Genomic DNA, 26,346 nt, shown 5'->3' with positions numbered 1-26,346 from the left:
GCTTGGTGTATCTTTTATCGATCCTTTTAATTTTAACCTGTATGTATCCCTGTATTTATTTTTTTTTAAAGATTTTATTTATTTGACAGAGAGAGATTACAAGTAGGCAGAGAGGCAGGCAGAGAGAGAGAGGAGGAAGCAGGCTCCCCTCTGAACAGAGAGTCCAATGCGCGGCTCGATCCCAGGACCCCGAGATCACGACCGGAGCCGAAGGCAGCGGCTTAACCCACTGAGCCACCCAGGCGCCCATGTATCCCTGTATTTAGAGTGGATTTGCTGTAGCCAGAATATAGTTGGGTCTTGCTTTTTGACCCACTCTGATAATCTGTGTCTTTTAATTGGTGCATTTAGACCCCGGTGTTTAAATCAATTATTCACGTAGCTGGATTACTATCTACCGTATTTGTCACTGTTTCCTACTAGCTGCCCTTGTTCTTTGTTTCTCCTTTTGTCTTTCACTCTTTTTCTACCATTTGTGGTTTTTTTTTTTTTTTTAAGATTTTATGTATTTATGTGACAGAGAAAGAGAGAGAGACAGAGACAAAAACAGAGAGCACACACAGCAGGGGGAACAACAGAAGGAGAGGGAGAAGCAGGCCCTCTGCTGAGCAGGCAGCCCAATGTGGGACTCAATCCCAGAACCCTAGCTTCATGACCTGAGCCCAAGCTGATGCTTAACCAACTGAGCCACCAGGTTCCCCCCATTTGTAGTTTTAACTGAACATTTATATGATTCCATTTTATCTCTTTTTTTAGCACATCAATTATACTTTTTTTCCCTTATTTTTTTTTTTTAACTTTGTTAGTGGTTTCTCTGGAGTTTGCAGTATATATTTAAAATATATATGCCCAATGCTTCATGGGCAGAGCAAGTACTTTATAACAATATGTTTTGTATTCCTCCCTCCTGCTTCTTATATCATTACTGTCCTTGATTGCACTTACTTACAAGCCATAATCATCTAATACACTGTTGTTAGTGTTGTTTTTAACAAAGTGTTATCTATTACATTAATTAAGAATAAGAAAAATAAAACTTTCTTTTATCTTCACTTATTCCTTCTCTAATGCTCTTTCTTTATATTTCTTTATATATATTTTTCTTCTCCCTAAAGAATTTCTTTAAGCATTTCTTGCATGGCAGGTCTGCTGGCAGCAAATTTTTCTTTTCTCCCTCTCTTTCTTTTTTTTTTTTTTCCCTCTCTTTTTTTGTCTAGGAAAGTCTTTATCTGTGCTTCACTTTTTTTTTTTTTTTACAGACTTCATTTATTAGAGAGATGGAGAGAGAACACAAGTAGGCAGAGCAGCAGGCAGAGGCAGAAGAAGCAGCAGGCTCCCTGCCGAGCAAGGAGCTTGATGTGGGACTCGATCCCAGGACCCTGGAATCATGACCTGAGCCGAAGGCAGCTGCTTAACCCACTGAGCCACTCAGGTGCCCCTGTCCTTCACTTCTGAGGGATAATTTTGTAGGATACAGAATTCTAGTTTGGTGGGGTTTTTTCTCTCAACGCTTGAAATATTTCACTCCATTCTCTTCTTGCTTGTATGGTTTCTGTGAAGTCAAATGTAATTCTTATCTTTTTTCCTCCATTTATAAAATATTTTATTCTTCTGGCAACCTCTGGGATTTCTTATCTTCGATTTTCTAGATTTTGAATATGATATGCTTAAGTACTGGTGGTGTTGTTCAGGGAGGGGTTTATCCTACTTGGTGTTTATTGAGCACTGAGGATCTGTGGTTTGGTTCTGGCATTATTTTGGGAAAATTCTCAGTCATGACTTCTCTTCCTTTCTTCCTAGTATGTGTATAATATACCTTTCATAGTTGTCCCGTAGTTCTCAGATATTCTGTTTTGTTTTCAGTATTTTTTCTCTTTGCTTTTCAATTTTAGAAATTTCTATTAACATATCCTCAAGTTCAGAGATTCTTTCATTAACTGTGTCTAATCTACTAATGACACCATCAAAGGCATTTTCACTTATAGTTTTGATCCCTAGCATTTCTTTTTTATTCTTTCTTAGATTTTTCCATCTCTCTGCTTACATTGTCCATCTATTTTTTTTGTGTGTTGTCTACTTTTTCCATTAAAGCCCTTAGCATATGAACCATGGTTATTTTTAAATCCTGGTCTGAGAATTTCAACATTCCTGACTGTGGTTCTGATGCTTGCTATGTGTCTTCATAGTGCTTTTTGCCTTTTAGTGTATGCCTTGTGATTTCTTTGTAAAGCTGGACGTGATGTGTTGGGTAAAAGGCACTGTGGTTACTATGCCTCTAGTAATATGATGGTGAGGTGTAGGGAAGGAAAAGTATCCTATGTCCTAGTTAGCCTATGACACTGGGCACTGGTCTGTGCACTTCACAACTGCTTCCCAGGTTTTTTTCCCTCTTAGGTAGGACGAGATGGTTACAGAGGCTTAGAGTCAAGTATTTCCCATCCCCGACACGAAAGGCTAGAGGAGGCTGGTGTTGGGCATTTTGCTTTTCTCTGGTCCATTAAGCTGTGATAAAATCTCATTAAGGTAGGCTTTGGTAAAATATTTTTTCCTGCAGGCAGGTCTTGTTAAGAAGAATGAAATGCTCTGGCATATTTCAAAATGGCCACTTTCCCTGCTGGAAACATGAGGGCATTTTTCTCAGATCTTCATCGTGAGAACCTGGTATAACTCCTGGAAATAAAACACAAAAGTGTGAGAATAGCACCTGACTGGATCTCCTTGCAGTTCCTAACTCTCAGACTTGTAACACGTCTCTCTCAAAAATCTAATAACTAAAGCAGAAGCTTGGAACTTAACTTGGAAAGTTGAAGCAACTACCATAGAGCTCTCAGGTCAAAAATAAAATCAATATGAAAAATGCAGATTAATGGGGTGCCAGGGTGGCTCAGTCAGTTGGGTGCCTGCCTTTAGCTCAGGTCATGATCCCGGGGTCCTGGGATTGAGCCTCATTGGGCTTCTGGCTCACAAGGAGTCTGTTTCTCCCTCTCCCTCTGACCCTTCCTCCTGCTCATGCTCTTGATCTCTATCTCCCAAATAAATAATTTTTTTAAAATGCAGATTACCTAGAAACTAATGACAATGAGAATAGCCAAAGCAGTATTCACTAGAAATTTTATAGTCTTAATTTCACGTATTAGAAAATACGATTAAAAATAAACAAACTGGGGTGCCTGGGTGGCTCAGTCGGTTAAGCGGCTGCTTTTATCTCAGGTCATGATCCCAGAGTCCTGGGATTGAGTCCCTCATCGTGCTCCCTGCTTAGTGGAGTGCCTGCTTCTCCCTCTACCTTCTGGTCTGCCTACTTGTGCTATTTCTCTATTAAATAAATAAAAATTGTTAAAATAAATAAATAAATAAATGAACCAAGAGTATATTAAAGGAAAGTCAAAGCTAAAGAAATCAGATTTCACTTACAAACAAAATAAAAATCAAACACTGAAAAAATAAAATTAAATTTTAAAAAATTAAACAGAACACCAAAAAAAGCAAATAAATGACCTGAAAAGACCAACATAAAAGACTAAGGTTTAGCAAATTTAACCAAGGATAAAAGATTGAGAACATATATTAAGAAGTTTAGAAACAAGTATAGGGACAAAATTACAGATATGGAAGAAATTAAATATTATGAGACAATAAATAGCACATGTAATATGTGTCAACAAAATTAAGCATCTTGATGGATTAATTTTGTAAGAAACACATGAATTACCAAATTGGACGCAAGAGGATACAGAAAGCCTGTAGTCTCATAATCACAGGAAGAAATGAAGAGTTTTCATCTACCTCATATCTGATTTCCCTTTCTTCTTAATTAACAGAAGATCTAGTTGGAATGGCAACATATCTGGCTAAAAATAGTTTCCTAGACCCACTTTGCAGCCAGAAATGGTCATGTGACCCAGTCCTTGCCAACGAAATACAAAAATAGAAGTGAGGTGTAAGTAAAAGACTGTTGGGGATTTCTAGGAAGGATTTTTGTTTCCCTGTTACAGGCGCCCTCCCTTCTTCCCCATTGCCTTCCTTCATCCAGACAGGACCAAGGATCAAAGCTTGGAGGTCATCAGTTATTTGCTGACCATGAGGCAACAAGCAGAGAAGGACCAACTCAATGCCATAAAGAGATGGGGGAATGAAAGGCAAGGCTGGGCCCTCAGGACATTGCTGAGCTGCTGCACCAGCCTGGAACGCTTGGTCATACCCTTCCCTCTGTGAGACTCAAACCTCTATGTGGATAAGACGGTGTTGGTCAACTTCCAGTTATTTGCAGCTGAACAAAAAGACAGAATTTTCAATTCTCAGGTGCTGTGAATATCTAGTTAAAAACAAAGAAGACAAAAGCAGTCCATTGAAAGCTGCATATGTTCAACAACATGGCTAAGATGAACCACAGACACCAAAAACTGTCTTATGTACCAGTGAGTCCATTTAGAAAATGTAGTACTAAAGTGCACTTTTTAACACAGTGACAACAAAAACTACAACATATCTAAGAATTGATGTAAGAAATCTTCAAAGTTGGAGGCACCCAGATGGCTCAGCAGTTAAAGTGGCTTCAGCGCAGGTCGTGATCCTCCACCTGACTCACTTTCTCTCTCTGTCTTAAATAAATATATACAATCTTAAAAAAAAAAAAAAGAAAGAAAGAAAGAAAAGAAATGTTTTTTAAAAAGAGAAATCTTCAAAGCCTATATGAAGAAAGCTGTAAAATATTTATTTCAGGACATAAAATGTTAGGAAACAAATACAGAGAGCCCTTACTTTGCATAGTTCCGACATGCACAAGTTCCAGTAACCACAATTCAGTTAAATAACACTAGTTTCCCAACATTTGCTACCATGATATTATAACCAAACAGTTGGGTAAAGTACAAACTTCACCGTTAGAATTGCAGTCCACAAATCACTACGTAAAAGATGACTATCATGATCAGTGACCAATCATATCACTTCTTTCAAAGTCTGTTAGTGGTTGATTGCTGTATCCTTGTTACTCTTTTTTTTTTTTTTAAAGATTTTTATTTTATTTATTTGACAGGCAGAGATCACAAGTAGGCAGAGAAGCAGGCAGAGAGAGAGAGGAGGAGGAAGCAGGCTCTCCGCTGAGCAGAAAGCCCGATGTGGGGCTCGATCCCAGGACCCTGGGATCATGACCTGACCCAAAGGCAGAGGCTTTAACCCACTGAGCCACCCAGGCACCCCTCTATACTTGTTATTCTTATGCATAGACAGCAAAGTGTGTAGTTGCACTGATTCCTTATCTCCCAGTGGTAAACCCACATGACATTTTATTTAAAAAAATGATCACTGGAAAAAGGAAATTGGCCAGTAAAGATGAAACTGTAGTACATAAATGAAAAGCGATAATACTGAAAGTCAAATTCAAACTGAACATAAATGGAGTTATGGAAAAAATAGTGGCAACTCACTAAGATATAGAAAAGATCCTAGTTCTGTATTATGAGTTATATGACAAGAAAAAAAGCCAACAAGCATTGTTCAAGCCACTCTTAATAAGTCTCTTAGAAATAAAATACTTTCTCAATGTTTCTAGTGTTTTAAAGTACAGTGCAGGGGCGCCTGGGTGGCTCAGTGGGTTAAGCCGCTGCCTTCGGCTCAGGTCATGATCTCAAGGTCCTGGGATCGAGTCCCGCGTCGGGCTCTCTGCTCAGCGGGGAGCCTGCTTCCTTCTCTCTCTCTCTGCCTGCCTCTCAATGTACTTGTAATTTCTCTCTGTCAAATAAATAAATAAAATCTTTTAAAAAAAAATAAATAAATAAAGTACAGTGCACTGAGTATTAGTTTTACTATTTTATTTCCCTATATATCCATAGCCAACAGTGAAAGAGTTTTTAAGGTTTTGACCAAAATTTTTGAAGATCACAAAGCAATCAATTTTTCCCATTGATTATTTGATCACTTTACATGGTTTTAGTTTGTGTGGCCACTTTTACAGTCCTGTAGTACTATGCAAAGGGAAGAATGCCTGTAGCATGTTCCTGGATGGGAAAACTCAATGTTGTAAAGATGTTAATTCTTTCCAAGTCACTCTATAAATTTAATATAAAACCAACCAATAGGGACGCCTGGGTGGCTCAGTTGGTTAAGCAGCTGCCTTCGGCTCAGGTCATGACCCCACCGTCCTGGGATCGAGTCCCACATCAGGCTCCTTGCTCCGCAGGGAGCCTGCTTCTCCCTCTGACTCTGCCTGCCATTCTGTCTGCCTGTGCTCGCTCTCTCCCCCCCCTTCTCTCTGATAAATAAATAAAATCTTTAAAAAAAAAAAAAAACAACCAATATCCCAACAAGATTTTTTTCTGAAAATTAACACATAAAAATTCAACTAAAATAATTAACTAGCAAAAAAAACATTTATTTTTTATTTATAGAGAAAGAGCATGTGTACTTTCAAGTGGTGGGGAGGGGCAGAGGAGAGAGAGAAATTTAAGCAGGCTCCACACCCAGTGCAGAGCCCAATCTTATGACCCTGAGATCATGACCTGAGCTGAAATCATGAGTCAGCTGCTCAACCGACTGAGTCACCCAGGCACTCCACAAAGAAAATGTTTTAAAGGAGTAATAATGGGGGTGTCTGAGTGTCTCAGTTCACCAGCTCTTGATTTCAACTTGGGTCATGATCTTAGGGTCCTGGGATGGAGCCTTGCTTTGGGCTCTGCACTCAGCAGGGAATCTGCTTCGGGATTTTGTCTCTCCCTCTGCCCTTCCCCCGGCTTCTCTAAAATAAATAAATAAATCTTTTTTTTTTTTTTTAAAAGATTAATGATAGCAGAGTAACTGTTGAAATATATTATATTAATTGTTGATACTATACAATCAAAATAATTAAGACTTGCGTTGCTAGAAGAGCTGAAAAAAAGTCTAGCAGTGAGCTCAAAGATATAAGAACTTATATATGATAAAAGTGTTTCAAACATGTATGAAAAGGATAAACTGACAAATAGTATTGGGACATTATCTGTCAATGGGGTAAAAATAAATCTCAAAGGGATTAAGCGTACACATTCTAAAAATACTAAAAGAAAATATGAGGAAATACATTTTGTAAAATATAAACAAAACTAAACAAGACATAAAATCCAAAAATACTTTTTAAATTGCCAAATTCAATATATGAAAATTTGTAAAAACCTGTTTAAAAAGGTGCCATTAAAGAATAAAATATTAATGATAGAAAAGAAACACTATTTACTACATGAAAATCAAAAATTATTTGCTACATGAATAATAATTAATATTAAAATAATAAAATTTTCATGTATCAGACTGGAAAAAATACATAAAATAATATCCAATGCTCAGAGTATAAAGAAACTGATATTGTGATATGTCATTGGAAATATCAACTGGTAAAGCCTTTTGGGGGTTTAATTTGGCAGTATACATAAACATTTTTAATGCAGAGACACCTGGGTCGCTCAGTTGGTTAAGTGGCTGCCTTCAACTCTGGTCATGATCCCGGGGGCCTAGGATAGAGTCCTGCATGGGGCTCCCTGCTCAGCAGGAAGCGTGCTTCTCCCTCTGCCTGCCACTCCCACTGCTTCCCCTGCTTGTGCCCTTTCTCCCTGACAAAGAAATAAAATCTTAAAAAAAAAAAAATGGGGGCACCTGGGTGGCTCAATGGGTTAAGCCTTTGCCTTCAGCTCAGGTCATGATCTCAGGGTCCTGGGATCAAGCTCCACATCAGACTCTCTGCTTAACAGGGAGCCTGCTTCCCCCTCTCTCTCTGCCTGCTGCTCTGCCTACTTAACAAATAATAAATAAAATATTTTTAAAAAATTTAATGCATACACCTTTTGACCCAATTAATTCTATTTGTAGGACTCTAAAAGCAAAAACACATAGACAAGGATGCTGTATATATTGGAAAAAAATCTGGAAACAAATGAGTACCAAATACATAAATAATTTGACAAAATATGGTATATCTATACTATGGAATATTTTAAACCATTAAAGCAAATTGAAGGAGATCACACATATTCCTATTTAACAATATATTTAGCTAAATAAAAGGCAGCTTACAAAACAGCATGTCAAGTATGCCTCTAGTCACAGAAGCCTTATACACATATATAAGTGTATGTTGGTATGCAAGTATGTACATGTACACCAGAAGTCTGAAAAGATACAAGCCTTATAAAACATAGTTACTTCTGGGATACAGAATGGATATAGGAAAGAGGAGGAAGTAGAGCGTGAAGGACGACTTCACATCTTTTCAATATACTTATTTAAAACATTTTTACATGAGCATTTATTACTTGACATGAGCAATTGTTACATTAACAAAAAAAAAATAAATTAAAATTTTGTGAGGTTAGGACTTTTGTTAGTTTTAATAATGTATCTTTTTGCTATTTTGGTTTTTTTGTTCTTGGCTCATATCGTTTAATTTTAGGCAAGGTTTTAGCTCAGATATTGGCTATCATTTAACAAGTTCTGTAAAGAGTTTCAAATATTCACAAAGCTTTAAGCATCTAAACTGTGATCTCTAATATTATTTCCCTGAATGAGGTCTCCTTAGAAAAATTACTGGCTCCAGGGCTAAGGCAAGAAATATGCACAATGAACCTGGAACATCTTACCCCATCAGAAAACAAAGCTATCAAAACCTTCTAGGAACGTGTACACAAGGAGCCATCATGAATAAAACCTCACTGGCCATACGTGGGACAATTCGTACATCAGTTAGGATAATAACTGCAACAGTCCAAACCAAAATGTGCTTAAATTCAAGAGTTCATGATACTAAAACCAATCAACAAGCCTACTGACTGTCTTTGGAGCATGCTTGGGAGCCAGTTCTTTGGCTTTCCGTGTCTCAGGATAACCAAATAATTAATGATAGAAACTTTTCCTTTATAGAAGGATTCCAGCTAATGATTGATAGGATTAGATTATCATTTTACAACCTTATTGAATCAGTGGGTCCAGGAGATGACTGTTAGTGGCTGCTGATATCCCAGGAGACAGCCAATCTGCACTTGTTGGTGGAAGTGCCCACAATTGCCTTCTGATGGCAAGTATTTCCTCCGATAAGTTGAGGGTTTATAGAAATACAGGCAACAGAACAACATGTTAAACAATAACACAGACATGCAACTAGCAAAATGCACACTCTGGACACACTCTGGGGTAGGTGACCGGCTTTCTTCAACCAAAACGAAGGAAAAAGAAGATGCAAGTGGTTGTACCCAAAAGTATCAAAAGAAACTCAAAGAGCTTTTATCATCTAATTTGAACGTATAGTCCTTACTTTGATCCCAGTTCAAATAAGCAACCATAAAATGATAATAGTGGTGATAATGACTTATAAAACAAAAGGAAAAATCCAAAAACTAGTACTTGGATTTGATGAATTAGGGAGTTGTTCAGTTGTCTTAAGATATGATAATGGTATTGTGTGTGTTTTCAGTCATTAACGTTTGGAGATGCACACAAAAATATTTGTAAATTAAGTGAAACACATCCAGGAACTTATGTGGGGATATAGAAATTATACCTCGATTAAAACATTAACTAAAAATGAGGGGAAGTATGTAGGGACGTAGATGAAGTAACTCTGATCACGCATTGATAATTAAGAAGCTGGCTGGTAAATCAGGTTCATTATACTATTCTCTTTACTTTGGTTAATTTTTGAAAACTACCATAATAAACAAAAAGGCTCTAGGAGTACCGTTAAACTACATACTGATCTGATGTGCCCCACAGCACTGGGTACGTAGCATGTCTTAAATGAATACTTGTAAGTTCATTAAAAGATTGCCATAAGATTTTTCAGTTATTGAGAGTAACACACGCAGTTGCCAAACATATTTTATTATTCCACTGAAGTTCTTCATTAGAACAAAAATGATCACACAGTTGTTCCAAAGAATAGGTCCAGTTTATATGATTAAAAGATATTTGCAATCATAATCCTTTTTATGAAATGCTAGTCATTAAGAATTTATCAAATAGATCATTTCATGTCGAATTCAATGACAGAGTATTCCTTAATTTATTTACACTAAACTAAGATGAGCAGCTAACTCTGAGGTCTTTAGCCCAAGAAGGAGTGGGTGAGGCGTAGCCTGCTTTTTCAGCGGCAGAATGCTTCTGGAAAGGATGCTGAAGAACATGCTGGAGAAGATGGACCTGGCAAACAATAGAAACACACAGATACAGATTTCTTCCTCAGAACCCTTACCAGTTTTCTAAATTCCCAGAATGACAAGGCTAAATTTATATTTCTTTTAAAATGTTTAATTGTTTTATGTTTTATTAAGATTTCAGCTATAGCTGTTACTTAAAATTCCTATCATCCCACAGAAAGTTCCCTGAAGTACTGGTTTTATGCTAAAACAGGACAGTAAAACATACCCTGTCACAAACACTACATATATATGTCCCAATAACTTTGAAGTTCTTTTACAGCATAAAGAGAATTATAATTTTCTAAAATATTTACAAAAATAGGGGCGCCTGGGTGGCTCAGTGGGATTAAAGCCTCTGCCTTCAGCTCAGGCCATGATCCCAGGGTCCTGGGATGGAGCCCGGCATTGAACTCTCTGCTCAGCAGGGAGCCTGCCTTCCTCTCTCTCTGCCTGCCTCTCTGCCTACTTGTGATCTCTGTCAAATAAATAAATAAAATCTTTAAAAAATAAATAAATAAAATATTTACAAAAATAAAAGAATGTCAGTGGTTTGCAGCCTTTCCAAATCAAGAGCATGGATTCCAACTCATGCTGCTTCCTCATTTGTGATTTGAGCCTTGGTAATAGATTGAGGCATCAAAGAACACACCTCTTTCAACAATATTTCTAGGATCAAAATGCATATTTTTATCCAGTTATAAAATAAATAAGTCATGGGAATGTAATATATAGCATGGTGACTAAAGTTAATAATACTGTATACCATATTTGAAAGTTCCTAGAAAGTCAATCTTAACTCATCAAAGTAAATCAAGCAGAGAGAGTCAATTATCGTATGGTTTCACTTACTTGTAGAGCATAAGGCATAACACGGAGGACACTGGGAGATGGAGAGGAGAAGTGAGTGGGGGGAAATCGGAGGGGGAGACAAACCATGAGAGACTGTGGACTCTGAGAAACTAACTGAGGGTTTTGGAGAAGAGGGGGTAGGGGGTTGGCTGAGTCTGGTGGTGGGTATTAAGAAGGGCATGTATTGCATGAAGTGCTGGGTGTGGTGTATCAACAATGAATTTTGGAACACTGGGGGGAAAAAAATAACTCATCACAAGAAAAAAAATTTTGTAACCGTCTATAATGATGTTAACTAGAATTACTGTGGTCATAGTTTTACAATATATACAAATATTGAATCATCATGTCATACACATGAAAGTAATATAATGTTACATGTCAACTATACCTCAACTAAAATATGCTTTTTGGTGGGTTTGTCATTTCCTTGGGTATTGACAAAGGAATGCTTGGTTCCGACAGAAAAAGGTTCATGATTATCTATACTAAAAAAGTACCAAGAGATCAAATAGAGGGTATTACTGTATTACTAATATTTTAAATAGGAAGACTCATCATAATCAATACGGTCCCTCTTCATTTCCCTAGGTGCTTAGAGTCCTTCTTCATTTCCCTAGATGCTTTCTATACATCTCCTTTTATTGAAGTTACTTTTATACCTATCTAATCTCACTTGCTAACTAAAAATCTCCCTGAATGCATTTTTCTATACTTCTTCATAGCACCTCACATAGATTCTCAAGAAATGTTTGATACAAGCAGGTAAATACAAGTTATATGTGTAAAGGGTTCCCTGTACAAAAGTTTAAAAAAAATCTTTTTCCTTCCCTGCATGAGAATTAAACCACTAATTAACTTCCTAGGTCTGTTCCCCTCGTCACTCGATAATACAATATGACAACTGCATATATCACCATATAGCACTGCTTAGGACCAACAAGCAGCTTCTGGATGGGAGGTCTGTAAATACCTGCCAGAATGCTTCAGGCTTTGTTTAGTGTGGTGACTTGGTACAAGGCAGATCTCTTGTGGGGACACTGGAAACGATGCCTATGGAGCTGTGACAAGAGATACGGGTGTCTATGGAACAGGAAGGTTTTAAGCCAGGGCTGCCCCTGCATCTTCCCAGGGTGGGCCTCGTCTCTGCACACCTGAGCCTCGCTGCTGCGCAGGGCTGCTGGCCTGGGTCACCCCCAGGCCTCCTGCGAATGGGGAGCCTGATGCTTCCCTGCTGGTCAGCCTGTCCGTCCTCCGTCTGAGTTGGGTGGGGCCAAGAGCAGCCTGTGTTAGTCTTTTTTTTTTTTTTTAAAGATTTTATTTTATTTGACAGAGAGAGAGATCACAAGTAGGCAGAGAGGCAGGCAGAGACAGAGGGGGAAGCAGGCTCCCTGCTGAGCAGAGAGCCCGATGCGGGGCTCGATCCCAGGACACTGAGATGGTGACCTGAGCCGAAGGCAGCGGCTTAATCCACTGAGCCACCCAGGCGCCCCCAGCCTGTGTTAGTCTTGTGAATCTGAATGTTCACTTGAACCAATGAAGACCTCTCTGCACCCACGGTGGGCAGTGCACCCTTACTCAGATATAATCTGGGGGAAGAGAAGACAACAAGGAACAAAAGATAGGGAAGGAAGGGAAAAGAAGCCAAGGGACAGCTAATGAAATAATGTTTCCTCTTCTCAGCTTAGGCTGACTTAACGATAAACACGGAGCCCTCCCCCTTCCCTTTCTCTTTAATACCATAGAAAGATTGCATTTTAAAATGTTCTGTTTTCTAAAGTGAAAACCTGGATTTGTCAGGCTAATGAAACTACCAAAATAAAAAGTTAATGCAAGTCCCAAATGAGAAATAGTGAAAACCAGGGGCGCCCGGGGGGCTCAGTCGGTTAAATGTCCACCTCTTGGTTTCCTCTCAGGTCATGATCTCAGGGTCATGAGATGGAGCCCTGCATCTGGCTCCGTGCTCCGTGGGGAGTCTGCTTGAGATTCTCTCTCTCTCCCTCTGCCCCTTCCCCCACTCACGCATGCTCTCCCGCACTCTCTCTAAAATAGATAAATCTTTAAAAGAAAAAAAAAAAGCAAATATAGTTTCTCTTTCATAACTCTGATCACTTGGTTGTGACCACATACATGCTGTGGCGGGAATGATTCTAAGGTGGGACCAGGGTCAGAAAGAGAGCCATGAGCATCCATAACATCTACTCCAGGGCAGGACAGTGACAGCATGAGTTCCAAGGCCAGTCCTCTTCTAAAACATGTATTATGTGCACTACATTTTCAATAATTGATTATGAAGTATTTGAAGCATACAAGAAGGTCTGCAGGACAATACATGAACCTCCATGTACCCTCCAGCCAGCTTCAGAAATCAAATACTTCCAATAGCATTAGAGCCCAGAGTGAGTCTCCTTCCCTAACTCAGATCGCTTCCTCACCTCGAAGTAACCACTGTCTGAAGATGATGTTTATCATCTTTATTCATGTTGTTACTTTTATTATATATGCATGCATCCCCATGTGGTGTACAGTTTTGCATGTTTTGCACTGTATTTAAGGGGTGCTTGTCACATGCCTTTGCCACTGTCTTGTCTTGCCAAACATTATATGTGGGATTCACCCAGGCAGATTCATGTAGATTTCGTTCATCCCATCTTCACTGATGTCAGGATTAGTGGACCCACGTGGCTAGTGCCATGGACTATAAGCAAAAAGCTAATTCCCTCTGGAGAGATGCACCCTTAAATCAGGCTTCACTGGGACACCTGGGTGGCTCAGTCGGTTAATCATCTGCCTTCTGCTCAGGTCATGATCCCAAGGTCTCAGGATCAAGCCCCACATCAGGCTCCCTGCGTGGTAAGGAGTTCGCGTCTCCCTTTGCCCCATATCCCACTCATGCCCTCCCTCTCAAATAAATGAATAAAATCTTTGACAAAATCAGGCTTCACTGGATCTCAGAGATTGAAATCCACAAGTCCAAAACACAACCAATAAATAGCAGAATCAGACCCTCAGAAATTTGAATAATACAGATATAGGATAAACTGAATCTCTAAAATTTTAAATCCATTAAAAAATAAATTAGAAAATATGAGAAAAGAAGATTCACTGAAAAACAAAAAAAGGGAGACCAGGCAGCGAGAATTCTGGGAAGTTGGTACTGGCAATGGTCTGGTTTAGCATGTCTACATGCTACAAACAACATAAGTGTGCTTAAAATACAATACATTTAAATTAATAAAAATAAAGCCAGAAGACTCAAACATCTTACCTCTGAAAAATCATTCCTTTCTGCTTTTCTCACTGCGGACTCTGCCATCCAGTTCTTCAGTACATATCTAGGATTAACAGCTTCAGGGGGAAAAGCATGTTTTGGAACAATAAATTACTAAGTCCACACAGGCCATATGAAATTATGACCCAAATTAGATAAGCTTTAAGAACGGTGCTGGAAGGTACAAATGAGAAGAAATGATTGGCATCAGTACATTTTTATTGTTTATAACAATGTACGCTGCTATGGTTTAGAAAACACTTTTTGGAACATTACGAGCAATACTGTGTTTGGTTTTTCTCTTCAGTGTTTCATCATTACTTTGGTTTCTTCACCATGTTCAGTTCCCTAAGCACTTTCTAAAGCACGGAGAAAGTAGTCAAGGCATCTGAATTAGGCCTTTTCGCCTAGGTGGAGGTTGGGGAAGAGAAGGAGCTGCTTTTAACATCTTTAAGCTCAGAATTCAGATCTGACTTAGTAGGACTGCTTAATATTAATGCTGCCAAAAGCAAACATGAAAGGTTACATGCAGGAAAAACTCTTTATAAATTTGTATTTTTGAGAGTAAACATGCATTTTGTCATTTTAAAGGAATTATAATAATGGCACATTTAGAAAAATTCCAGAAACTGTCTTTAGTTGAGATGAGCCTTTTTTTTTTTTAAGATTTTATTTATTTATTTGATAGAGAGAAATCACAAGTAGATGGAGAGGCAGACAGAGAGAGAGAGGGGAAGCAGGCTCCCTGCTGAGCAGAGAGCCCGATGCGGGACTCGACCCCAGGACCCTGAGATCATGACCTGAGTCGAAGGCAGCGGCTTAACCCACTGAGCCACCCAGGTGCCCCCCCCCTTTTTTTTTTAAAGATTTTATTTATTTATTTGATAGAGAGAAATCACAAGTAGATGGAGAGGCAGACAGAGAGAGAGAGGGGAAGCAGAGATGAGCCTTTTTGAAAATATTTTATCCACTGAGTGGAGAGGAGGGATACTTCTCCCCACTAGCACAAAAGAAATTGAGTGGACTCCAGGAATCATCATTTTGTGATTCTCAAGTTTGCTGAGCTACTTGAATGGAGGAAATACACAAATTCTTTCAACTTGATTTTAACAATCTTCTAAGATATGACGTATAATTTAATGATATCATAAGAAGTGCCCTGTGACCCAGTGATTCTGTAGGAGCATAGTCTCTGAAAACAGATTTAAACATAAAAAGTTATTATTTAGGGGCACCTGGGTGGCTCCGTGGGTTAAAGCTTCTGCCTTCAGCTCAGGTCATGATCCCAGAGTCCTGGGATCGAGCCCCACATTGGGCTCTCTGCTTAGCGGGAAGCCTGCTTCTTCCTCTCTCTCTCTCTCTCTGCCTGCCTCTCTGCCTACTTGTGATCTCTGTCTGTGGAATAAATAAAAAATCTTTTTAAAAAATTAAAATTATTATTTTTAAAAAATATTTCATTTATTCATTTGACACAGAGAGAGAGATCACAAGTAGGCAGAGAGGCAGGCACAGAGAGAGAGGGGGGAAGCAGGCTCCCTGTTGAGCAGAGAGCCCCATGTGGGGCTCGATCCCAGGACCCTGAGACCATGACCTGAGCCAAAGGCAGAGGGTTAACCCACTGAGCCACCCAGGCGCCCCATAAAAAATTAAAATTAAAGTTATTATTTATATTAAGGAAAACTAGAAACAATTTAAATACTTAGTAGGGGAATAGTTAAGTAAAACACTGCATACACTTTCTAAGAAATATTGTGCAGCTGTTAAAAATGTTACATTATAAAAGCAAGAGAAAATGCCTTGTTTACTTTTTAGCAAAAGAAAGAAAGACCTAAATTATACCATTGTTTGATTACTACTACATTTTTTTCCTAATGAACACTCACAGAAAAAGAGAGACTAGAAGTAAATGTATCAAAAAGTAAATAATAACTATGGGAAAATGGGATTTTTTTTTTGGTCTATCAATTTGCATTTTTCAAATTTTAAAGAATTCATACAGTACTTGTTTAAAATAAAACACATATACACAGAAAATACATACAAACAAAAAGGAAACCAACATGCAAAGGGAATTGTGGAAATGCTTAGCATAGGCAGAGGGAGAGTGGAGTCTTCCAATGAAAAGTTTGACCAAAACTTTCATAGAAACCTAGGAATTTCATAGGGTATTTCATAGACAGGCATTTCATAGAAACCTAGCAATGAAATATTGTTAAAACATACTGGAGATCTCAGCTACAAAACAGAAGTGCTTTGGACCAAGTTATAAATATATAAATATGCATTTGTATATATATGTAAATAAATATACAAACTACTTGGAAATCAGAAAATTGTAGATCTGTTAAGATTCTTTGAGGAGTTATTGGATTCTGTACATTTTTTTATTTTTTATTTTTTAATGTTTTTTTAAAAATATTTTATTTATTTATTTGACAGATATCACAAGTAGGCAGAGAGGCAGGCAGAGATAGAGAGGAGGAAGCAGGCTCCCGGCTGAGCAGAGCTCCCGACACGGGGCTTGATCCCAGGACCCTGAGATCATGACCTGAGCCGAAGGCAGAGGCTTTAACCCACTGACCCACCCAGGCGCCCCGGATTCTGTACATTTTTACCTACTTGGGAACTTTCTCAACTTTTAATTTTAAGCAGTGGGTTATGAGGATTATGTCCACACACAAGCCCTGCCAGAGTTCCATGTAATGCGGTACTCCCTGATCCACTGGGTGTCTCAAATTCTCTTTGTAGTTTTAGCTTTGAACAATGTGACTGTACAAAACGGGGGGCATGTAATAGGGGCTGAGTATATTTTTCTGAAGAAGCAAATTTAGTGCTGGAAGAGATTTAAAACTATGATTTACTGACTACATCATAATATAAATAAAGCATGTCATTGCTACCATCCAATTGGAAAAAATTAACATATCAGAAAGTCAACAGACTCGATGATCATAAAACACTAAACTCTTCAAATTATTAAACACAACTAATCTCTCATAGGCTGGCAATGCAACTGGAAAATGGTAGTTCTATTTATCCTTTATCTAACTCAATAAAAATAAATCTTACTCTAACTATTAAATCATTATTAAAATACTTGAAGAGAAAAATTATTATAAATACAGCATCTTCCATTGTTCCTTCTGTTTCCCTCTTTTTTTTTAATGTCCAGGAAGAAGAATTAAGAAGGAAATTTTTCTTTTATTCTATTATCTACAAAAGGTCAGGTCTGAAATATCTACTTGAGGTCACAGTTTAAATTTATACTACCCCCTTAACAGAGAGCACTTTCACCTTGATTCCCAAATGATCTTGCTTAATTTCTATCGAGAGTCCTTAGCACACAAAGGAAATGTCTCAGACTTGCAATCATACAAGCATTCTCTGTGTGTTCTTTTCCCAAAGATAAGTTTGTGCACAGCCAATCCCAGTCTTGGCCAATTCATTCTCCGTGAGCATGCCCTTTGCCAGATGACAGATGGGGAAGTCTGCGAACTAGGCCTGGGGTTGTATTTTCCAATGAGGCGCACACCCAGGATTTCAACATAGTTGGCCTGGAGTGCTAAAACACCTGTCCTAAGGATAAGCAAAGTTCTCCTGAGCATGTGCCACACATTCACAGCTAGGCACAAAGAAAGCAGAATTATGCAGATGCATTTTCAGACTCACAACCAAGTTGGGTTTTTTTGCAGATGCGGCTGTTTTAGAGCTTTTTAAAACCTACCCCCAGCAATATAAGCCCAGTCATATAATGCGGGAGCCACAATGGCTATTCTCAGGGCACAGTAATGACAGGAATAAAAAGCATTTATGAAACAAAATTTTACTGTGATCTTGTGCTGGGTGGGCACTATGTGACACAGAAGAGAAGTGATCAATGCCCTTTGGTGGTTTATGATCATAGAGTTATTTGGAGGCTTAAAAATAATAAAGTTTATAGAGTTGAGTTGTTTTTTTTTTTTTAAATCTAAGACTAAAACACTCCTCTTTGATGTTCCCTTTGCTTGTAACTTGGAGCATTTACAAAAAAAAAAAATCTAAAGCAAATCTTCCCCTGGAATCCCTGGTTGGCTCAGAATGTAGAGCATGCAACTCTTAACTGTAGGCTCGTGAGTTCAAGCCCCATGTTGGGCGTGTATACTTTAAAAAAATCTTCCCCTAACCTACTATTGATTTTTTAAAATGTTTTGAAACAACATGCAACAGCAATATATTTTTAGTCTTTGGGTTTCTAAAAAACATAGTCATTCCAGTCTATTAAACAAAGATATTGAATGTACTCTATACTAACGTAATAGCTGATACGTACTGAGTACTTACTATGTGCCAACTACAATCTCCCTGATTTTGTGCAACAATCCATGATGTAAATGCGTTTTACAGATGAGGAAACAAAAGTGAGGTCAAATGGATAAAAATGTTTTAAAACTGGACTGTCCTGGCACCTCTGTGGTTCAGTCATTAAGCACCTGACTCGGGCTCAGATCATGATCCCAAGATCCTGGGATCGAGCCCCACATCCGGCTCCATGCTCAGTGGGAAGCCTGCTTCTCCCTCTCCCACTCCCCCTGCTTGTGTTCCCTCTCTTTCTGTCTCTCTTTGTCAAATAAATAAATAAAATCTTTAAACACACACACACACACAGTACTGTCACAATTGCACAGTTTTAATTTAGTTTTTTAAAAAAATCACTGTATACTAGAAATGAATGAATTTTGTTATATAAATTATACCTCAATAAAGCCACTAAAAAAGTATATACACACCAGAAAGAGAAAAAGAGGGATGAAGGAATCAAGTGACCCACTTGATAACATCTAGGAAATAGAGAGCTGAACCAGAGCTCAGGTACAGCTGGTCCAACCCCAGAAGCCAGGCCATGCTGCCCCTCTAAAAAAAGAAACTCAGGTCAAGAGGTGAGAAATGAAGACTCTGTAAGGGAAATCACGAACAAGACTTCCTACACTGGACACTCTTCTTAGATATTTTATTTCTTCATGCCTGTTCAGTTCAATTCCACATCCCTGGACACACTGCTACATGAATTTGTGCAATTTCTTACATATTTGCATTTTCATATCTATCTATCTATATATATGTATCAAAATATATAGTAATAAGTACCTTTAAAAAAATAACGGAGCTGTCATTATGAACTTTTCTCAGACCATCGCTCGTTGTAGAAATTTACCTTTCTCCCTTCCTGGAGAACACACAGTTTCAGCATTCCTACTTCTCTAGAGTAACTGACAGCTGCAGCCTTGAGTTCATTACATTCCTCATTAACCACCTCATCCATCGTGCCATAAGCAAACAAATCCAAATACTCAGGATGGCCACCACATGTGGGTCTTTCGATTTCTTCTTTCTCTTAACTGCTGAGCGTCCGCCTTCTGAGCTGGCTTAAGAATTCTGTGTGACTGCACCTGTGGCTGGCAACGAGGTGGCTGGCAATGACATCCATGCTGAGCCCCAAATAGATCACTCACTTCCCTGGAAAAGCTAAACTTGGTTTTATTTCTATGATAATGCCCTGAGCTCAAGAAGGAATCTCATTCCGTAACGTAACGTGGAATGTGAGCGTCATCCTTATTTCATTCCTACGGTTCAGCCACCCTGACGACACGCACCAGCTCTCTAGACAAGTCCTAAGGAAGGCAACAGGACTCAAGGACCTTGGACCTTCTGTCTGAACTTCTTTGATCTCATTAGAATCCGCACTGCGGAAAGAACTAACTTCCTTTTTGTTCTTCTCCAATCCTAGTGTGAAGTCACATGATAAACTGAAATCGATATATAGAGATGATTCCTCTTTAGGGCCATCACTTACTGGATGCATATTATGGCCCATGCACTGTACCAGCAAACTTTACATACATCATCCTTCATCATTATAACAATGCTGCAAAATATCCCCATTTTACAATAGCTAAGGGCCCTGAAACTCAAGAGTTAAGTATCTTTCAGATCATACAGCTAAAAGGTGGCAAGAGGAGATTCATCTGCCAGATCCCCAAACTCACATTCTTCCCATCATAACCCAAACTACCTTGTCTCTCTACCATCTCTTAGGACAATATTATTTTTAACATCAACATGCAAACTTACTGAAAGTGGAACTGTTACACTCCGTTAAAGGTCATTTAGAAAAGCTCGTAGCTGACACTTCAACTCAACTGAAATATACTCAACTAGAATTATTCTAGTTAAAAACAGGCCAAAAGGGTGCTTGGGTGGCTCAGTTGGTTAGGTGACCTTTGGCTCAGGTCATGATCCTCGAGTCCTCGATCGAGTCCCGCATCCAGCTCTCTGCTCAGTGGGGAGTCTGCTTCTCCCTCTGACCCTCCCCTACTTGTGCTCGCTCTCTCAAATAAATAAACAACATATTAAAAAAAAAACCCAAACCCAAACCAAAAAACAACCCTCAGTTGTTACTCAAGTAATTACATGCTTTTATGTGATAATCATTAAAATTGAAAAAAATCAAAAGGTTTACTCACTTGTCATTCTTTTTCTTCTTTCAGAATCTGAGTCATTCATGTTACTAATAAAGAATAAAACAAAGGACAAAATTAACCATTGTCTCCTCATATCCTCTTTTTAAAAGGATGGGAATTATTTCACAAGACAAATATTGGGGGGAAAAACATTTAAAAATCACATTGGGGGGGGCGCCTGGGTGGCTCAGTGGGTTAAGCCGCTGCCTTCAGCTCAGGTCATGATCTCAGAGTCCTGGAATCGAGTCCCGCATCGGGCTCTCTGCTCAGCAGAGAGCCTGCTTCCCTCTCTCTCTCTGCCTGCCTCTCCATCTACTTGTGATCTCTGTCTGTCAAATAAATAAATAAAATCTTTAAAAAAAAATTAAAATAAAATAAAATAAATCACATTGGGGGTGCCTGGGTGGCTCAGTTGGTTAAGCAACTGCCTTCAGCTCAAGAGGTGATCCCAGAGTCTGGGGATGGAAACCCACACTGGGCTCCTTGCTCAGTAGGGAACCTGCTTCTCCCTCTCCTATTCTCCTGCTTGTGTTCCCTCTTTCACTCTCTCTCTGTCAAATAATAAAATCTTTTTTTATTTTTTTTTAAAGATTTTATTTATTTATTTGAGAGAGAGAGACAGTGAGAGAGAGCATGAGCTAGGAGAAGGTCAGAGGGAGAAGCAGACTCCCCATGGAGCTGGGAGCCAGATGCAGGACTCGATCCCGGGACTCCGGGATCATGACCTGAGCTGAAGACAGTCGTCCAACCAACTGAGCCACCCAGGCGTCCCAAATCTTTTTTTAAAAAATCTCATTGAGGGACACCTGGGTGGCTCAGTGGGTTAAAGCCTCTACTTTCGGATCAGGTCATGATCCCAGGGTCCGGGGATCAAGTCCCGCATCGGGCTCTCTGCTTCGGCGGGAAGCCTGCTTCCTCCTCTCTCTCTCTGCCTGCATCTCTCCTTCTTGTGATCTCTGTCTGTCAAATAAAAAATCTCATTGAATCAGTGTCTGAAAGGAAGACAGAAAATACTGAGTTTGATTAAAAAATATATAAAATACTACCTTGTTTATTTAGCTAATCCCCAACCTTTTATTTTTACAAATTAAAAAGTTTTGTAAAAAAAAAATCTAAATTGTCTGATACCTTTATTTTAAATAGTTTTCTGAAAATAATTCCATTTTTTCCTTTTCTTGATTAATCATGTTCATCTGTACAAATAGCCGTCAGGGGCAATTAAACTGGGAAGGGCTATTTCTCTCCATCTCTCCCTTCAGAGGCCACGACCTACAGTGTCTTTACTCCCAAGTTTGTTGCTTCTACTTCACTGTAATTTATGAAGCAAAGTAACTTCCTTTTTTTTTTTTTTTTAAAGATTATTTATTTATTTGACAGAGAGAGAGATCACGAGTAGGCAGAGAGGCAGGCAGAGAGAGAGAGGGAAGCAGGCTCCCTGCTGAGCAGAGAGCCCAGTGCAGGGCTTGATCCCAGGACCCTGGGATCATGGCCTGAGCTGAAGGCAGAAGCTTAACCCATTGAGTTAAGCTTAACCCACAAAGTAACTTCTCACAAAGGTATACGATGTGACAATGAATAGGTACTGGCTAGAAGCCTGGGGAGCTGTCCTCAGGGCTTCAGGGCATGGGTTCTCAGGGCCACCGGGGAAGCAGTGTTATCAGAGTTGAGGTGAACAGACCAGTGCTGTCTTCATGGGTGGGGTGTTGCCCGGACACCTCAGCAGGTGCAAAGTACCCAGGAGTAAAAGCGAAATGTTGGGCCTTGGGGCAATAATACATTATATGTAAAATTAAAATGAAAAAAAAAAAAAAAAAAGGAAATGTTAGAAAGTTGAAGGAAAACTTGGTGGGTTGCCTCTGCTAAATATGTCACATGCTTTTTCAGAAGGGCTTAGATTACCTTACCTCTTCAGTCTCAAAAGGTACTGGGATACCCAGGCGGGAAAAAGCTGGTGCTCTGAGACCATCTTCAGTGCCCAGAATTGCTAAATGAAAATGTGGTAATAGGCAGCTCATTATATGAATATTAGTAGTTTATTTTAACTTCATGTTCCTTTATGTTCCTTAATAATAATAACTTGTAGGGGCACCTGGGTGGCTCAGTGGGTTAGGCCGCTGCCTTCGGCTCAGGTCATGATCTCAGGGCCCTGGGATCGAGTCCCATGTCGGGCTCTCCGCTCAGCGGGGAGCCTGCTTCCCTCTCTCTCTCTCTCTGCCTGCCTCTCTGCCTACTTGTGATCTCTATCAAATAAATAAATAAAAATCTTTAAAAAAAAAAAAAAAAAAAAAAAAAAAAAAAAAAAAAAAATAATAATAACTTGTAATATTCAGATTTTTTAAGGCATGCTAGTTTAAATAGAAGTAGTCCTAAAATAGAATATGTTTTTCTTTTCTTTATATAACCTTCCACTCTAAAATTCTAATTCACGGAAATTCACGTAATGGCTTGATTTAAGATAAACCAAGTCTTTACAGAGATTACACATGAGTACTTATGTTATCCAAAAGCCTTCCTTTAAATAACATATAATTTACTTTAAAAAACTTAATTCGCAACTGCATTTTATTTTGTCACCCATGAATTCATTCAGCAAATATTTATAGAATGTCAGTGCTGTGCTGGGAAATGTCAGGTGGGACGTTTATAAAAATTAATAAGACACGATTCCACTCCTGGGGTCTATCCAAGAGAAACGAAAACACATGGTCACACAAAAACTTGTACATGATGCTCAGAGCAGTATTTATTCACAATAGCCAAGAAGTGGAAATGACCCAAATGTCCATCAACTGGTAAATGGATCAGCAAAAGATGGAATAGCCACACAGTGGAGCATCACTGAGCGACAAGGAGAAAAAACTGCTGATACAGTCACGAGATGGAGGAACCACAAAACTCAGCTAATGAAGAAGCCAAGTGCAAAAGACCACATTTTGTATGATTCCTTTTATAGGAACTGTCTAGAAAGTGAAAACCTGGAGACACAAAGTCAATTAGCAGGTGCAAAGTACCTGCTTTGGGTACTAGGAGTGGAAACAGAGATTAATGGCAAATGGGCACAAAGGATCTTCTTTATAGGGTGATGGGCGGACAGTTCTAGAATCAAATCACGGTGATAAATGCCCAAATCTGTAAATTATACAAAATCACTGCATTATATACTTAAGGCCAGTGGGATTTTATGGCATGTAAATTCTACCTCAATACAATCTGTTAAAGAAAACTTAATTAAGAGAAAACAAAATGTCACAAATGACTACCTGGGGAATGTTGAGCTCCTCTAACTGGCTTTGAGTAATCTCGCTGAGCTGCCGAAATGTCATAGTAAAATCAGCTTCTGTCTTCTCCATGAGCTAATGAAAATAATTAAATTTCTCAATCTCAAGTCTTCAAGAAGATGCTGATTCGTAATTCAAATGTCGGGGGAAAAAAGATAAAATGACAAACTTACATGTAAGAGAAATGCAATTAAATCCTCATCACCCTTCCTGTCTCCAAGTAGCCCCAGTTTGGCTTTGAACAAGTCTCTAAATCTGAAAGAGAAATGTCAGTTCAATTCAAATCTCCCTATTTTAAGAATTGTTCTCAAACCAACCAGGATGCTTTAATATCTCTACTCAAAAGGACAAACCTTGTGTAATAAAGAACAGGATACCCCTCAAGAATCTGAGCGGCTCTACGGGGAGAAAAAAGGAAGGACAGTTAAACTTGATCAAAATTAACGCTCTTGAATTATGTTTCATAAGAACGTGAACGTCCCACATATTAAATAAAAATACGGCAATTACATTTATCAATTTCAATTCATATATTTCATAAAAATATGAAGATTAAAGCTTTTTTTGTCTTACAATCTTATTTTTATTGAGGTAAAATTTGCATATAGTGAAATGCATGAATGTTCATTGTACAATTCAATGAGCATTCTGAGAGATTAAAGCTTCTTAACCTTAAACTCATCTTTAAACAGATTTTCTTGTTTTTTTTTCTTTTGAAGATTTTATTTAAATTCGTTGAGAGAGAAAAAACACAAGCAGGGGGAGAGGCAGAGGGTGAGGGAGAAGCAGACTCCCCACTGAGTCGGGGGGGTGGAGCTTGATGTGGGGATGGATCCCAGGACCCTGAGATCATGACCTGAGCCCAAGGCAGACCTTAACCATCTGAGCCACCCAGGCGCCCAACAAATTTTCTATTTCTTAATATTCTTAAATGTTTTTTTTTAAAGATTTATTTATTTATTTGACAGACAGACATCACAAGTAGGCAGAGAGGCAGGCAGAGAAATAAGGAGGGGAAGCAGGCTCCCTGCTGAGCAGAGAGCCCAATGCGGGGGGTTTGATCCCAGGACCCTGGGATCACGACCTGAACCAAAGGCAGAGGCTTTAACCCACTGAGCCACCCAGGTGCCCCGTTACGTGTATTTTAAATCATACAAAAGCTCAACTCATTCTGAAGCTGCCGTCTTTACCTTACTGACCTCATCCCGCGTACATTTCCCCCCACACCCCTGCTCGAGGACTTGGCACAGGCTGTTCCCTTGCCCGGAGCACTCTTCCCCCAGGTATCTGTGTAGTTTGCTCCTGTGACTCCTTCAGCCCTCTGCCCGAGTGAGGTCCTGACCATCCTTTTAAAACTGCAAACGTGGCTCCCTTTATTCCCTATCTCCTGCTAGTGTTTCTCCATTGTATTCATCTCCTTCTCATAAGCTATGGAACTTATTTATTCTGTGTGACTCTCTCTCCCCCCAGAAGCAAGCACCGCACGGGCCCAACTATCCTGCTGTTTGATTCCCTGCTGTCCCCTTAGCACTTAGAACAGTGTCGGGCACATACTGAGCACCTAAGTATTTGTTAAGAAAATAAATGAACTCTACAAGGCAAGAGGGAGAGAAAATTCATGGAGACAAGGGTGACTGCTTAATGAATATTGTTTTATATTGCTTCGATTTTGAACTATGATGTATTACCAATATATCTTTAGTTATATTAATTAAGGAAACCATAGGTGGTATATAAAAATTTTATCTTTGTCGTAGTAATCTTTTTTTGTTGCCTGGGGTTAATGAAATTACTCTATGTTTTGCCTTCCGCTTAGGATCTTATACTGGAAATCCAATTTTAGATTTGGGGGACAGGTGGGGGAGAGAATGAAAAATATGCTTTATCTTCTAGCAAATACATTAGGGACACAGAAATTATTTCCTTTTTTTTTTTTTTAGATTTTATTTATTTATTTGACAGAGAGAGAAAGAGAGCACAAGCACTGGGAGTGGCAGGCAGAGGGAGAAGCAGGATCCCTGCTGGGCAGGGAACCAAATGCAGGGCTCTATCCCCAGGACCTCAGGATCATGACCTGAGCCGAAGGCAGACACTTAACTGACTGAGCCACCAGGTGCCCTGAGACACAGAAGTGATTAAAATGTGACCCTGCCCTCAAGGAGTTCAATGCCCAGTGGTTACATCAAGAAATATCTTAACATTCTATATAATTATTAACATACCTTGATTATTATTCATGCTTATTCATATACATATGCCAGATATTTCTCCTTTTTTAAAGATTTTATTTA

General features: G+C 39.0%; 1 protein-coding gene across 4 annotated transcripts in view; it reads right to left on the bottom strand.

Annotated features, from left to right (window-relative positions):
- The window catches only part of LOC131838142 (protein adenylyltransferase SelO-like), a 55,451-nt gene that overhangs the window by 6,323 nt on the left and 22,782 nt on the right, over positions 1-26,346 (bottom strand). For 2 of the 4 annotated variants that reach the window (XM_059183887.1, XM_059183888.1), the window contains 6 exons: positions 24,409-24,453; positions 24,229-24,310; positions 24,038-24,130; positions 22,682-22,761; positions 20,781-20,824; positions 14,278-14,357 (listed from right to left, as the gene is read on the bottom strand). In XM_059183887.1, coding sequence (XP_059039870.1) covers positions 14,278-14,357; positions 20,781-20,824; positions 22,682-22,761; positions 24,038-24,130; positions 24,229-24,310; positions 24,409-24,453 — 424 coding nt within the window. Of the gene's footprint in view, positions 1-9,962; positions 10,162-12,516; positions 12,599-14,277; positions 14,358-20,780; positions 20,825-22,681; positions 22,762-24,037; positions 24,131-24,228; positions 24,311-24,408; positions 24,454-26,346 lie in introns of those variants that run through there. The other 2 variants (XM_059183889.1, XM_059183890.1) reach the window with 2 other exon arrangements.

This window comes from Mustela lutreola, chromosome 8 (assembly GCF_030435805.1).
Source record: "Mustela lutreola isolate mMusLut2 chromosome 8, mMusLut2.pri, whole genome shotgun sequence".
NCBI lineage: Eukaryota > Metazoa > Chordata > Mammalia > Carnivora > Mustelidae > Mustela > Mustela lutreola.
Note: the sequence above shows the minus strand (reverse complement) of the source record. Positions and strands in the feature narration are given on the sequence as shown.